This window comes from Melanerpes formicivorus, unplaced genomic scaffold, assembly GCF_026170545.1.
Source record: "Melanerpes formicivorus ecotype bairdi unplaced genomic scaffold, bMelFor1.0.p_v2 SCAF_9, whole genome shotgun sequence".
Lineage (NCBI taxonomy): Eukaryota > Metazoa > Chordata > Aves > Piciformes > Picidae > Melanerpes > Melanerpes formicivorus.
The window spans coordinates 14350178-14364593 of record NW_027142361.1 but is presented as its reverse complement, the minus strand read 5'-3'; the positions used below and the strand labels follow the sequence as shown (position 1 = coordinate 14364593).

At 41.5% G+C, this 14416-nt stretch overlaps 1 protein-coding gene across 1 annotated transcript in view; it reads right to left on the bottom strand.

Annotated features, from left to right (window-relative positions):
* Positions 1-14083, bottom strand: part of ITSN2 (intersectin 2) — a 103772-nt gene extending 89689 nt beyond the window's left edge. Inside the window, 11 exon segments of the mRNA XM_068143121.1 lie at positions 1876-1961; positions 2503-2516; positions 2880-3021; positions 4861-4924; positions 5672-5814; positions 8112-8208; positions 8486-8683; positions 9997-10160; positions 10363-10426; positions 12049-12141; positions 13906-14083. Of these exon segments, the coding sequence (XP_067999222.1) occupies positions 1876-1961; positions 2503-2516; positions 2880-3021; positions 4861-4924; positions 5672-5814; positions 8112-8208; positions 8486-8683; positions 9997-10160; positions 10363-10426; positions 12049-12141; positions 13906-14068 (1228 nt within the window). The 5' untranslated portion in view covers positions 14069-14083.
* Between the last annotated feature and the right edge of the window lie 333 nt (positions 14084-14416).

The window sequence follows — 14416 nt, the reverse complement described above, 5'->3', positions numbered from 1 at the left end:
TCTCCTGGCTTTGGGCCTGGCTAGGCCCAAGGCCACGGGGGGATGGGCAGTCTCAGATCTGGCCAGCTGAGACTAGCCTAGCAATGGGAGGGGGAAGAAGGAGCCCTGGGGGTCTCGGGTGTACCCTCAGGTGGGGATGGGGTCTCTCTGGGTCTGCTTTGGGATTTTTCTTTGTCACTCTGCTTTTGCTTTTCTGTAAAAGTTCACTGCTTTCTATTTAAACTTTCCATCACTTTTGCAATCCGTTTGTCTGAGTGTTTATTGTTGCCAGGGGTGGGGAAGGGGGCTGCCTCAACCCAGCACATTCTTGGTAGCAGAGGATGGTTTCGATCCATCGACCTCTGGGTTATGGGCCCAGCACGCTTCCGCTGCGCTTGAGCTGCGGTGGTGGCGGGACCGGCCGTGCGCTCGGAGCGGCGGTGGCGGTCCCCGGCCGTCCACTTGAACTGCGGTGGCGGCGGGACCTGCCGTGCGCTCGGGCTGCGGCGGCGGTGAGCACAGCCGTGCGCTCAGAGCGGCGGCGGCGGTGAGCACGGCCATGCGCTCGGGCTGCGGCGGGGCCGGCCCTAGTCTCTTCCCCGACTTTTTCGGACGAGTTCCGAAAATGGCGCCGAGCACCTGGTTCCACCTCCCTTCTTCTCACTAGGTTGTGGTGCAGCCCCTCCCTCCGCCAGGGGAGGGTTAAGTTTTTGGATGCTGTCACGTCTTGGTATGCGAACGCCTAGCGGGAAGGCGGTGTACCGTGGCATGCATCTGTATAGCCTCAGGCCGCGGCTGGAAGCGGTCAGCACTGGGCTTGGGATAGGTCCGTGCAGGGTTATGAAAGGCTCAGCGTGCTGTTTTCCTGGAGGGGTGGAGAAGCAGTTAGAGCCTGATTGTTCTGACTGGCTTGCCCCAGGGGTGGAAACATGCCGCTGAGTAAATAGAGATGGGAATAAAGGTTTGGTTGAGAAGTTGTGAGGTTCCTTCCAGGTGACCAGGATGTCCAACAGATCCATGAAGAGCTTGCACTGCAGAAGAGTGAACTCTGCATCGCTGAGAGGTTCTACTAGATGAAGGAAGAAGAACTGGAATGGACTGACACTAGAGCCTGAATGAGAGACTGTTTGGGTGGACGCCCAGATGAAGATACGGACTTCGCCGAACATATCATCGGAAGATTTCTGATTTAATGATGTGTTTGGGTGCAAAGATTATGGTATGAAATAAGGGGTGGTATGTTACAGTTTGAGCTGTAAAAGTTCACTGCTTTCTATTTAAACTTTCCATCACTTTTGCAATCCGTTTGTCTGAGTGTTTATTGTTGCCAGGGGTGGGGAAGGGGGCTGCCTCAACCCAGCACAAGGTCCAAGCTCAATTACCACAGTAAAGGATAAACAGATATCTAAAGGAATGGTTTAGGGTCCCAGAAACTACTCTTCCCAACAGAGGGGCAATTTGTGCCTCACAGGGTGTATGTAAAGAGACCTTTGCTGGTAGCATCAAGGAGTCAATCATAGATTCCACACCATGCGCAAACCATCTAGTTTTCAGAGGATTAAATGGCATTTCAAAACAAAGTAATGCCAAGAACTTTCAACTGAAAAAAACAATTGCAATAGCACAGTAGTATTTGGCCATGAAGAATTTATTTTCCAGAACACGTTCTTAATCAGCACACTTTTCATTTCCTAAGGCTAAACCCAGCCTCTTATCTCTGCCCTCTCAATTCCATTATATGTAAGAGGCTAACTACATCCACTTAACAACCTTCCTGCCATCTAAGTTAAAAGGGATCTATCTCCTGAAATGAAGCTCCCTTGAGATTTGATTATGTCCTCCATTATCTAAAGATTTCAATGGCCCTATACATTAAGAATGCGAACCTCATTTTACCTGGCTGTTTTTTCTGTGGTTCCTCTTCTTGCACAGGCTGGTATGATGACAGAGTTCCATTTATATTTTCAGTGTATTTTCCACTCCTGGAGGGAAAAAAACCCACCATTGTCAAAGAAATAACACAGTTATTTTCTTAGTATAAAACACTCCCATTGCAAATATAGTGTGTTTCACTGCCATCAGTGATGGTCAGAGGTCTGGAAAAGTCCTCTATGAACATAGGCTGATGGAATTGTGGGTTGTTCAGCCTGGAGATCAGAAAGCTTCAAGGGGTCTTTATGGCAGCCTTCCAGTATTTGAAGGGGCATACAGGAGAGCTGGAGAGGGACTTTTTTAACAGACATGTAGTGATAAGATGCACAGTAATGACTTCAGACTGAAAGAAGCCAAATTTAGATTAGACATTAGGAAGAAATTCTTCACCACAAGGGTGATGAGACACTGGAACAGGTTTCCCAGAGAAGTTGTGGATGCTCCAACTGTGAAAGTGTTCAGAGACAGGTTGGATGGGGCCTTGAGCAAGCTGGTCTAGTAGGAGGTGTGCCTGCTGATGGCAGGGGGTTGGAACTAGATGTTGTTTCAGGTCACTTTCAACCAAAACCATTTTATGATGCTGTGATATACCTGAAAGAAGGGAGCTGGGGCTGCTTAGCCTGGAGAAGAGGAGACTCAGGGGTGACCTTATCACTCTCTACAACTACCTGAAGGGAGGTTGTAGACAGGCTGATGATGGTCTCTTCTCCCAGGCACCCAGTACCAGAACAAGAGGACACAGTCTCAGGCTGCGCCAGGGGAGGTTCAGGTTGGATGTTAGGAAGAAGTTCTATACAGAAAGAGTGATTGCGCTATGGAATGGGTTGCCCGGGGAGGTGGTGGAGTCGCCGTCATTGAAGGTGTTCAGAAGGAGACTTGATGGGGTGCTTGGTGCCACGGGTTAGCTGTTTGGGTGGGTTGGATTGGTTGATGGGTTGGACGCGATGATCTTGAAGGTCTCTTCCAACCTGGTTTGGTTTATTCTAATAAAGGTTTATTCTAAAGGTAAGTGGCAGAGGTTGTCCAGCTTTGGCCATATCAGTTAGGTGCATAACTAACACAAACTCATCAGCTTTCAGTTGTCCGTCTCCATCAATATCAGCTAGTGACCTGCACAGTTTTAACAGCAATAATAATTAAAGCAAACATCACAATCATTCACAAATGAGAGCTGAAAAAAATTTACTGTACAAATAATTTTAAAAATAGAGAATCCATGTGAAATGTTCTCGAAAAGCATGTGTGTGAAATCAGTGAAATGGTGACAGAAACACAGTTGAGAAAGCAGGAACCCTTCTCAAAGAGCTATTCATATATATACAATAACAGCAATGCATCCTTGGAGACACACACACAAATAAATCACACGCATAAACCTCAGTGAGAAACAAAAGCAGGGGATGATGATATGAAATTCTGATTGTATTCACAGACTAGCACTATTCACACATACCATTATTATAGTAATTACCATGAATACAGCACACCAGTAGAAATATTGGCAATTCCTTACTTTGCACAAAACTGAAAGTTGGGCTGTTAATCCTCTTTACACAGGTAAAGAGACCTCCTCACATGGGCTACTGTTATCTCTGACCTGAACACTCAGGAGAAAAAACAGTTATTTCATACCTGCTTTATTTCCCCATACTCCAGAGTGGAGGAATACAACTTGACACTCCATTTTTACCTTCACAGCATGCAACTAAACATGCTGTACGAATATAAGGAACATTACAATTTACTGCTGCTAGTAACAAACAAATGATTGCCCTGGGATAAAGACAACAAAGAATGAGAACTCAGAGATGTAAAGCACCAACCTATAGTGAATTCTGCTAGGCCAATATATTTTATGTATAACATCCGAGTTATGTCTCCAGGTGTAATCCAAACTACTCTATCTAGTAGGGCAGCTTATTCAAGCCTTCAGACAACTGTAACCATTTTGGATCACCACAGTAAATGGAAGTGTTAACAAATGTGTAATATGCAGATATCATTATGGGAACTGGTGTACAACTCTAACAAGCTGAAGGGTTACTTCCTTTAAAATCTTGATCTCTGCATTTTAAAACTAACAAGCATGGTTTCAGAACTCTACTTATAAAAGGAACAAACCCATCTCCAGTGGACTAGTGCATCGCTGAACTACAAATTTGTCACTGTTTGAGGCGGTGCCTTTAACAAAGGGACACCATGGCCGAATGTTTTATAAACAAGACAGGTCTAAACTAATTTCATTGGTGGAGAAGCAGAGCACTTCCTTAAGTTTTGATTCCCAGTGGGACTAGTCTCAGTCTCGCACTTTCTCCCCCTTCTTCTGCAGCTCACAGCTTCTGGGCTTTCGGCCAGACTGACCTTGGAACTGATAACCACAAGGCCTGTACTAACTGCTTTTAATTAACAATTGCTCTTTTTTTCTCTCTTTCTAACCCTCTTTGGGGAAAAAGGGGAGAGAAGGGGGTACAGGGGGAAACCCTTCCTCCTGGCGGAGTAGGGGAATCTCATTCCTCTGTTACTTTGTTGTATATTTTTGTATATATTGTAAATACTGTAAATTGTGTACATATATATATCCTGCAGCCCCGCTTGTAAATATAGCACATTCCCTTGCTAATCCAGCTGTGGTTTTTTTTCCTTTCTTTCATTTTTCTTCCCTTCACTTACGGGGCGGGAGAAGGCTCGAGGCCTTCCCCTCAACCCTCGACAAAATTGAAATTAGTGTCTGTACTGTTTCATGGAATTTAACAAACACAGAGAGTGAAAAAAATTATGTCAAGATGTCTTGAAAATGTGAATAATAAACAAGGTAGTTTAAGAAGTAGCTTAGCTTCAGTTTATGATTTTACATCTATGTCATCTCTTTATAATATTTTATTAAATAAACTACATGTCTTCTCTTAATACTATAAACACTCTGAATTCATAATCACTAACTAAACTTACCAAATAGTAGCCAGCTGAGTCTGTGAAAGGTTTGATTGCAGAAGGGCATTCCTTGCCTGAAATCCTTAGTGAAAGTGTAAAAGATTTTAATAAATACTTTGAAAAAAGACTCACAGATAGCAAAAAAATGGGTCATGAACTAGGGTGTGTTTATTTTTAATACTAATCTAATCCATTTTCATCAGTGGCTGACAGTTTGCTTTCCAGGCTTAATGACAGGCATTACAACCTGAACACAATAAAGATGCAAGTATTCTTGTGTACTGTTTTTTCATTTGGAGCACCTAATAGAAAAGCTGACATGAAAAATGGATATTTATGGTAATCCCCATAGCTGTTACAAAAGCACAGCTGTCTGTCTACCAAAAGCTTGCGATACCACACAGGAAAGCTGTTTCCCCCGATAGCAAAGAACCATATGTCCTTCCAGGCATGTTGATGAAACCTTCAGTCCAAAATCAGCTGAACAGGATAAAGAATATCAAGTCCCATTCTTGAAAGAAAGAATTGTCCTCCTTTTTGTAGGATAGGAAACCGTGGCAGAGCCTTGATAAATGCTTATGCAAAATGGGAAATCTAGTCAACTACAGACAGACATGCATACTGACTTTACATTGACTAACTGCTTGGGCAGCACTTTACTCACTGCATTACAGCAAGTAATCCACTCTCTCCTGCATAGGTCTGAATGTCAACAATTTCAGCTTCTATTTCACATGGAAGTCAAATTCCAAGGCAAGATTCCATGCCTCAGACTGTGACTTTCCAGACACAGAAAACACTGCTCTGTATCATCAAATGCTGTACTCACCTGATAAATACCCACTCATACTTTTATCAAGACTGTTAAACTTCTGTCTGTATTTTAATCTGGAGGCCTGAGGAACTGCCCAGTCTGAAGATGCAATCTTTGGTGAATTCCCAGCTAGTGAAGCACTAGAGGAAGAATTTGAACTGTAATACAATTATTAAAAAAAAAAAAGAAAAAAAGACAGACTGGCTTAATAAATAGGCACTGGAACAGATATGTAACATCTTCTGTTAACAGGAGACAACTTCTACAAAGTTTTACCTCTGCTAACATGTTGTAAATTTCATCACTAACATGGAATTTTACAGTGAAAGTGGGACACATATCTAAAAGGAAACCTTTTGATTCACAGGCACTTATGCCAACTAATTCATGTCCATCACTGCAAAGTAACAGTAGAGGAAACCACAGGAGAACATCTCAACTTGCACAAGAAAGTGGATATCTAAATAACTTTAGGAGGTATGCAAATGTATAACCACAAGCATAAAAATTTATCTGAAACTCACAATCAAAAGAAACTTATTAAGCTGGTAAAGTCATTATACTCCACATCTGCCTATTCCTTTTATGAGTGTCAATGAGAGGTTGAATGGAGTTTTTCTAACCCATTCAGTTTCCACAGAATAGCACCTGATGGAGTCTTTAGCTGCAACTAACCTTCTACCTGCAACTCCGAGCATTTTCATAGTGTTTCATCTTAAAATCAGGTGCGTCCAGCCTCCCTTGTTTAAGGTAATCTCCTCCTATATCAAGAACAAGACTGTCTGCAGTGTCCTCCAAGCCAATAAAGAATGGTGATATAAACAAAGGCTTTTGGGCACAATGCTGGAGAGACATTCTTCGCATGGAATTAGGTAACATAACGATGAGAAGGCTGTCAACAGACACACTGAAGCGCAGCTACTTTGCAACACTAGAACACCGTCAAAAGAAAGTTTTGTAAATCCAAAAGAAAATACAATTACAGGCACACACCACACCTACAACCATCTCACTGAACATCTGCTATAATTGGTTGCATGTCTGCCTGTACGAGGAGTCCAAAGTTAGACATGTTCACACCAGATCACAGAATCATTGAATGGTTTGGGTTGAAAAGGACCTTAAAGATCATTGAATTTCAATCCCCTACCATGGGCAGGGGTGTAGAGGAATGGTCAAAGGAAAGAGGCCTGCAGGATTGTTTAGCCTTCTCTGAGAAGGATATAGAACGCCACAGAACACAATGGATTTAGCTGAATCATCAGGAAATAACGCAAGGGCACTGTAACCTTGAGGGTCGTAAACAAGTAGGGGATTGCAAAAACAGGATGTTTGTGGTTAGCTGAAGCAGGATGTTAAAACCGCAGGAGGGGGGGTTGACATGTAACTTGTAACCAATGATATGTTGCCGAGTAGGCATAATTATAGTAAACTGTATATAAGATGTGTCTGATGCTTAATAAAGTTGGATTTCGCTGATCACATTGATCGTATGTCGACCCCTTCTTGCGGCACAGGGGTACCTCCTACTAGACTAGGTTGCTCAAGGCCTCATCCAACCCGGCTCTAAACGCTTCCACAGTTGGAACCTCCGCAACTTCTCTGGGCAACCCATTCACCCTTGACATAAAAATATCTTCCTGATGTCTAATCTCAATCTAGCTTCTTCCAAGATGCTTTCCATCAGCAACAAAGAGGTGAAAGCACTTCTGAGTCATCTTCCAGAACTGGGCTGGGGCTGAGGTGCTCTCTAGACTGTCTTTTCAGAGACTGTTCCCTGGATTCCCAATGGGACAGGTAAGTGTACTCCCTCATTTGGGTCTATGGGTGAAACAGGGAAGCTGATTACAAAGTTTAATAATCTTCTATTATTCATAAAACAAATTAATCCATAAATATTTATAACATATTATTGTTACATCAAGAGAACACAGTCTCAAGCTGTGCCAGGGGAGGTTTAGGCTGGATGTTAGGAAGAAGTTCTTCAGAGAGTGATTTGCCATTGAAATGGGCTGCCCAGGGAGGTGGTGGAGTCAACATCACTGGAGGTGTTTAGGAAGAGACTGGATGGGGCGCTTGGTGGTGTTGGATGATAGGTTGGACTCGATGATCTCAAGGGTCTTTTCCAACCTGGTTAATTCTATTATATTCTATTCTATTTATAATGAATGAGCACATCAATCCATGAACTTTCCTTTTATAACCACTTGGCAAGTTCTATTTACTAATAAGGTACTGCTTTCTTCCATTTGAACTCCTCATCTACTTCAGGCAGTTTTGTCAGATGTACTGAAAATATTACTTATTGTATGAAAAAAAAAAAAATTAAAAAACTGCTTTCAGATTAGATAGACTAACTTTTAATGCATATACTTTGAAAACAGAAACACTCCTTAAGTTTTGAAAGGCATACTGCTCAATTTTAAGAAATAACCATTTTAAACAACTTTCATACCTGCTAGATCCTAAATCGATTAGTGACTGTGCCTTCTGTATACTAGAAACACCAAACCCTCCTGCCATGGGACCTAAAGAACCAGTATGAGGCAGCACTGAAACAAACAAACAAAACCAAAAACTGGGTTTATGGTGATGCTTTGTAATAAGCACTCAAGACTTTGATAGAAGCAAGAAAAGCTAATCAGTACCTTGTTGTTAAGATTACCTACTTAGAATTGATTTGACAAATGTGAACTTTGGAAAAAATACTTTTTTCTTTTTTTTATTTTTCAACTTGCTTGCAAGTATTATCATTCCTGCCTGAAATTAACCACAGAGAATGTAAGATTCACCATTTTGAAAGCAAGCACTGTACAGTACTATACTTACTTGAAGAGAAAGGTACGGACAAAGGCTGTAGAAGGCTGGATGTTCCATTTGGCAACGAGGAGGTACTGACAGAAGGCACCAGGGGAGCAGAGATAACCAAAGGAGGAATGGAAGTCATGGAGGTCAGAGACATGGGAGCTAATGGTGTGATCGTAGACATAGATGTTGGCATAGACAGATTTGGCATACTACCCATTCCTAGAGCAAAATCCAACAATTCATGATTTAATATTCCAGAAGTTTCATCAAGAAACTGGGTCCATTATGCTAGGCAGAAACTACATAAAGAAACCTGCATCCAGATATACAATGAGTTAAAATAGAAGCTCATGCATAGTATTTACTTTTTCTCTAAAGTTTAGACAAGACAGCTGACAAGAGAAATATACCGAAGGGCACGAATTAAAAAGCCGTAAAAAATCTTTCCAAGCAATTAAGTCTCAAGGTAGATAGATTTACCTAGCATTTCATAAAAGAATGAGATCTAGTTTTCTATGATTGCAGCTAGAACTAGCTTTTCAACAAGCCTTTCCATGGCTGGCTCCCAAGAGAGAATTAGGTTGCAACTCAAAAATTGTGACAATCCTCTCCAGGAAGAAGCTGACACCGTTTCTGAACTAAGCATCTTCCAAGTGTCAGCCTTTGGAGAATCCATATGGGTAAAAACACTATACTTAGGGCCCCATGCCTAGCAAACGGTTTCTTTAAGGCAGTTGCCTAAAGCAAGATTGAGCACTTGACTTACTGTCTTAATCCTGTGAAAAACATCAATATGTAGATATGATGATAGAAGGATGCTAGGAAGTAATTGTATGCCAACCATAGCTAACTATAAATGCATGCACTTGTATGCAAACACAAGATTTAGCAATGGGCAGACATTTTAAATCATGTATGCAATTAATATATGCATACATTTATTTTCAGCATAAAAGTATGCACTCATTTTGTATTCCAGCTTAAGTCTTCATGTATGTTTTGTTGTACAAAACAAAGTAACAACAGGCATGCACTGAGTCCCAAAACACCACCAGAAAGGGGAAAAACAGTTTTAAATAATTCTATTCAGTTGATCATGTAACCAAAATACAAAACCTGACTAATTTTGAAAGGAGCATTTCAAATAAGTGTTTTAACAAAACTTTGACCTTTACTAAGTTTGACTTGAAAAACCCTGAGTAGAAATAGGTGAATGAGTAGGAGGGAGACAAAAAAAGACTATGAGTACAAGATGACAGCCAGCAAATCAGATGGTAGAGGTGAATGGCCTCCTTGTACCTCATGTCAAAATTCAGTAGAAGGTTTTTCTTTATCATTAAATGTCTACAAAGAATTAAATAATAAAAATTCTCAAGAAAGTGACTTTGTGAATTTTCTACACCACAATATCCTTGGGGTTTTTTCACTGCTTTACTCAATCGTCATGGTCATATCAGTGCTTGTATTTGGCTGCAATTAACTCTGGGTTTTTTCCACTTCTGCAAAATAAGTAATAACATATTCATAAGTACCAAAGCGAGCTGACATTAGTGGTGAAAATACTGGAGTTTGTTTCATGACAGGAGGGAGAACTGCAGGCAAATGCTGTCCTTGCAATTTCAGCTTGATGAGTTTCATGGCTATAGAGAACTCCTGCTGATCCATTTTTCCATCCTTGTTCAGATCTGATAGTGTCCTTAAAAACAAAATAAAAAAATTAGAACAGCCCACAAGGAAGAAATATCCCTCTCCAGGGATCCTGTAGGCCCCTTCAAATACTGGAAGACATAAGGTCTCCTTGGAGCCTTCTCTTCTCTGGGCTAAACAACCCCCAATCTCTCATCTCCCATCTTGGACAAAAACAACCACCCACAACAAAACAGTAAAGAATCATTTACCATATTTGAGCAAGGATTGAAGGTGGCAGACCTGATTGCAAAATAAAGGTATGTGCTTGATCACCTATGACAAATGAGAATGACAAACTTTTACACTACAGACACAGATTTTCAGAAGACCTCAACACTCCATTCTGGAACAGATTTTTGAAAGGAACCAGCATGCTGGATGCTGAGTTTTCCAGTTTCATCCTACCTCACTCCTTCAGCAATTGTCAGATAACCAGGTATTCTGTAATCCTGAAACTTTACTCTCAGATGTGATTTTGAATAACTATAAAAAGCTTTAACAGGTCACAAGTCAATAGCTGCCAACAGTTTGATATAAGATTTTAAGAAGTAAAAATGAATTAAAATTTAGTTCTGACCCAATTACTTTAACAAGACAGGATGTGCATGCTATTTCTTTCCTTCTCCCCCATCCAGTCTAACTTTAGCCAGCACTGCCTCTCTAGAAAAATATCATGCCCTAAATCATACCCTGTTCCATCAGAGAATATACAGTATTTCTGCATTTTAGGAAGGGAAAAAAAGGGACCTTTTATGCAATTCCATACCAAGTTCCACATTAATTGGTACCGATCATGCTGTTATCAAACATGGTAAAACATGGAGAGTGGTGTTTATTCTCACCTATGAGTGAATTACAGATGCTTAAACTTCCCTTGTATTTTTTATACAACCTTTCATTTGAAGCACTTGCCAAATAATGAAACCTGCAGGTGTACATGCAGGTAAGAACCCAAACATGGCCTAAAGGTACTCCCTTGGACTGCATGCTTTCCAGCTAGTGGTGAAGTAAACACCAATCTCCTATTGATCTTTGGCCAAGGCAGAAGATTTGTATGTTCCAAACAGACAAATACTCATGCTTTTCTCAGTCTTTTTTGGAACAAGATGAGGATAAGCAGGAGCAGTGGAGTCACCAGAGAGGGCACTGTCAGACAGATAGGAGAGTAGGAGTGATCAGGGCTGGCCTTTAGTGTCTACCTGCACACAAAGAACAGGGCATTCTTAAATAAAGTAATTTTTGCCAATGAAATTGAGCCTTTTCTTGATGTTGTGAGCAGATTCTTCAATTTAAAAACTGCAAATTCAAGGTGCACAGCAAGATGACCCAATTGTTTCAGAGGAGAAGCTGCTGAATATAACTGGAACTGACAGCAGGGCACTGCAAAATTCCATTAGCTGATCCAGAACTCACTGATGGCCCAAGGGTTAATAAATGTCAAGCGGTCATTAACAAAGACAAGCTGTCAGCAGCTCTCTCCCTGTCTCCTCCCTCAAGACAAAGATAACAGCACAGTATTCTCTAACACTGTTCAGACAGAGCAGAGCCACTTCTGGTGGCTGTGGCGTCACTTGACACAATAACTACTCTAAGAGCTGCCTGGCAGCCTCCCATCTAAGCATAGATTTTGTCTGATATTCTTTGGGTTGTGAAACTAGACAGGATGACAGTACATAACCACTAGCTGCAGAAGTGACAGGGTTAATTAAAGAGTATTCCTGTGCCAAACTTCAGCCCAAAGCTTGTAGAAGTTCAGCAGTAGCCTGTAGGTGTTTGGCCAAAGGCTATGGTTATTAATCACACAACAAAAGGCTAGGATGCAGTTTTTAAACTGTTTTACAAAGATACTTATGTGTACACAAAAGTTAATGTGTAATATAGAATCTCAGACCAACCTGTAATGTAGCCTCCTGTGGGTTTAAGGTTATCAAACTGCTTGTCATGCTTGGCCTGTTCTTCAGAGGTGATGGCCCATATGTTTGGGCCTCCTACAACAAACAAACAAAACACTCACTGAACAACCAAATAGATGGAAGACTTTTAAAAAAAAAGGATGTCACATGCAAATAAAAGCCTGGTTTCTCAAGAGACAAAGTTAGGTCTAGACACACCCAGCTCCTACCAGTTTGGCAAGGATGTTATGAAACACCAACCTACTTCCCAGATGTGCAAATCCTAGCTGAGACAACTCCTCAGCTAGGCTACTTCACACTAAGCTTTCAAACAAGATCTGCTATTCTTCAAAGCTGGTGCAAAGCAGTTTCCTGTTGCTGACGATTGTTTGCAGCCCAGGCAGGATGCACGTTGCTCACCATATCCTGTGTGAACCAAATACTCCTCTGGTTCACTGACAAACATCATTCAATGTCGCTTAAAGGTTCTGATACAGCTGCCAGAAAGACTCATGATTCACCCTGTCAATACTCTAAAAACACTTTTGTTGGGACTGGTAATAAAAGTAAGTTGGCTTTGTCTGACAAAGGAGCAACATTCAGGGTTGCAGGGTTTTGTTTTAAACAGCATACCATTTCAACTTAACATTTTTTTAATGCTTAAAACAACCTCAAAATAACAGAGTGAAATTACAGCGAATAATCATGTTTACAGAGCTATGCTGATATACCAGGCAGAACCAGAGTGACTTTTAGAAACACTTCAACCTACTGTATAAAGGTCAGGGTTGTGTCCATTGCAGGAAAAGCAGTTTGCCAGACATAATTTGGTCTGGTTTATAAGAAGGAAGAAGTTCTAGACAGGAAGCTCTTGACAAGTATCTAACTTTCAAGTCAATGAATGCAAGAATTACCCAAAATTCTGAATTAAAACCTCCAGAACTTCATTAAAAGGTTACTACTTAAAAACCATGTTTAAAAATACATTCTATTGAGCGTTACCAGTTCCAAAGAACTACTAGTCTATTATTCAAGTATTTGTGTTGTTCACTAAAAGATATTCTAGGGAATAAATAATTATTTGTAGTGGGTTGAGAGAGAAGGCCTAGCTTTCTCTCCCCCACAAAGAGGAAAAAAAAACACAGCTAACGCAGTTGAAGAAGCAGAAGGGATGCTATATTTTACAAACAATGTGGAAAGGCAGATTAGATATACACAATATATACAGTATTTACAATATATGTACAGAAATATACAGCAAGGAAAAAAAAAGAATACAGGAACGAAATTCCCTCCTCCGGACAGAGGAGGGTTTCCCCCTCTGTACCCCACTCTTCCCCCTACCTCCCTTTTTTCCCAAAAAAGGGTTAGAGAGAGAGAAAGGCAGTTATTAAGGGAAAAAAGTATTAGTAGGACTCATGCAAATTAGTGCTTATCTGTTATCCAAGGTTGCTCTGGCTAGGTGCCCAGAAGCAGGTAAGCTGGAAGGGAGAGGGTAAGGAACGAACGAACGAACGAACGGAGAAAAATTCCAGCTGCACTAAAACTTAAAGCTGAGTTCTACCAATCTGCCAATGAAATTCGTTTAGACCTGTCTTTGTTCACAAAATATTCAGCCAAAGTGTCCCAGCACTTAAAGGCACAGCCTCAAACGGTCACAGTCCACCCCTTCTAAACAATTTCATTGGCTGTTTATACTGTTGCGGTGGGTTAACGCCCTTTTCTGAAAACAAAACAAAGCAGGGTGGAGGGCTTGCGGGTACTTTACCCTCCTTGCAGGGCATTTCCCCCTGGGAAAGCTGAGTCTGTTCCACTCCCCCCCCCCTGCCCAGCTAGGGTATAAAAAACAGGACATCATACCTGTTGGCTCTCCTTTTGGCTCCTGCCTCTGCTGGATGAGAGCTACTGCAGCTGCCCTCCTGCTCCTCAGCCACGTGGCCGGACCTGATCCTTTTCCCTGCTGCCTCTGTGCCTCCTCAGAGAAAGACTGGTTTTGTATTACTCTTTTCTGCCCCCCTCCCATCCACTCTTGTTCCTTGCCCTTGTGAACTTTTCCTGTTATTGTCATATATATATATAGCTTAAAGAAAAATTCTTTGACTCTCTACTTCCAAGCCTGTTGGGGATTGTTTTGAGCAAGAGGGGACATGGGTCCCAGGAACACCTGTGCAATTCAGGCCTTGAAGAATTCTCTGTTGATAATATAGTGGTGGAGTAGGAGTTGTGGGAAAGTGCTGATTGCTTGGTATGCTGAAGTCCAGCTGCCCCTGAGAAGGGAGGCAAGCAAGATAAGGAGGAGGCGAGATCTGGGAAAAAGAGCAATTAGACTGAGCAGAAGAAAATTCCACAGTTGTGAAAACACTGATGTAAC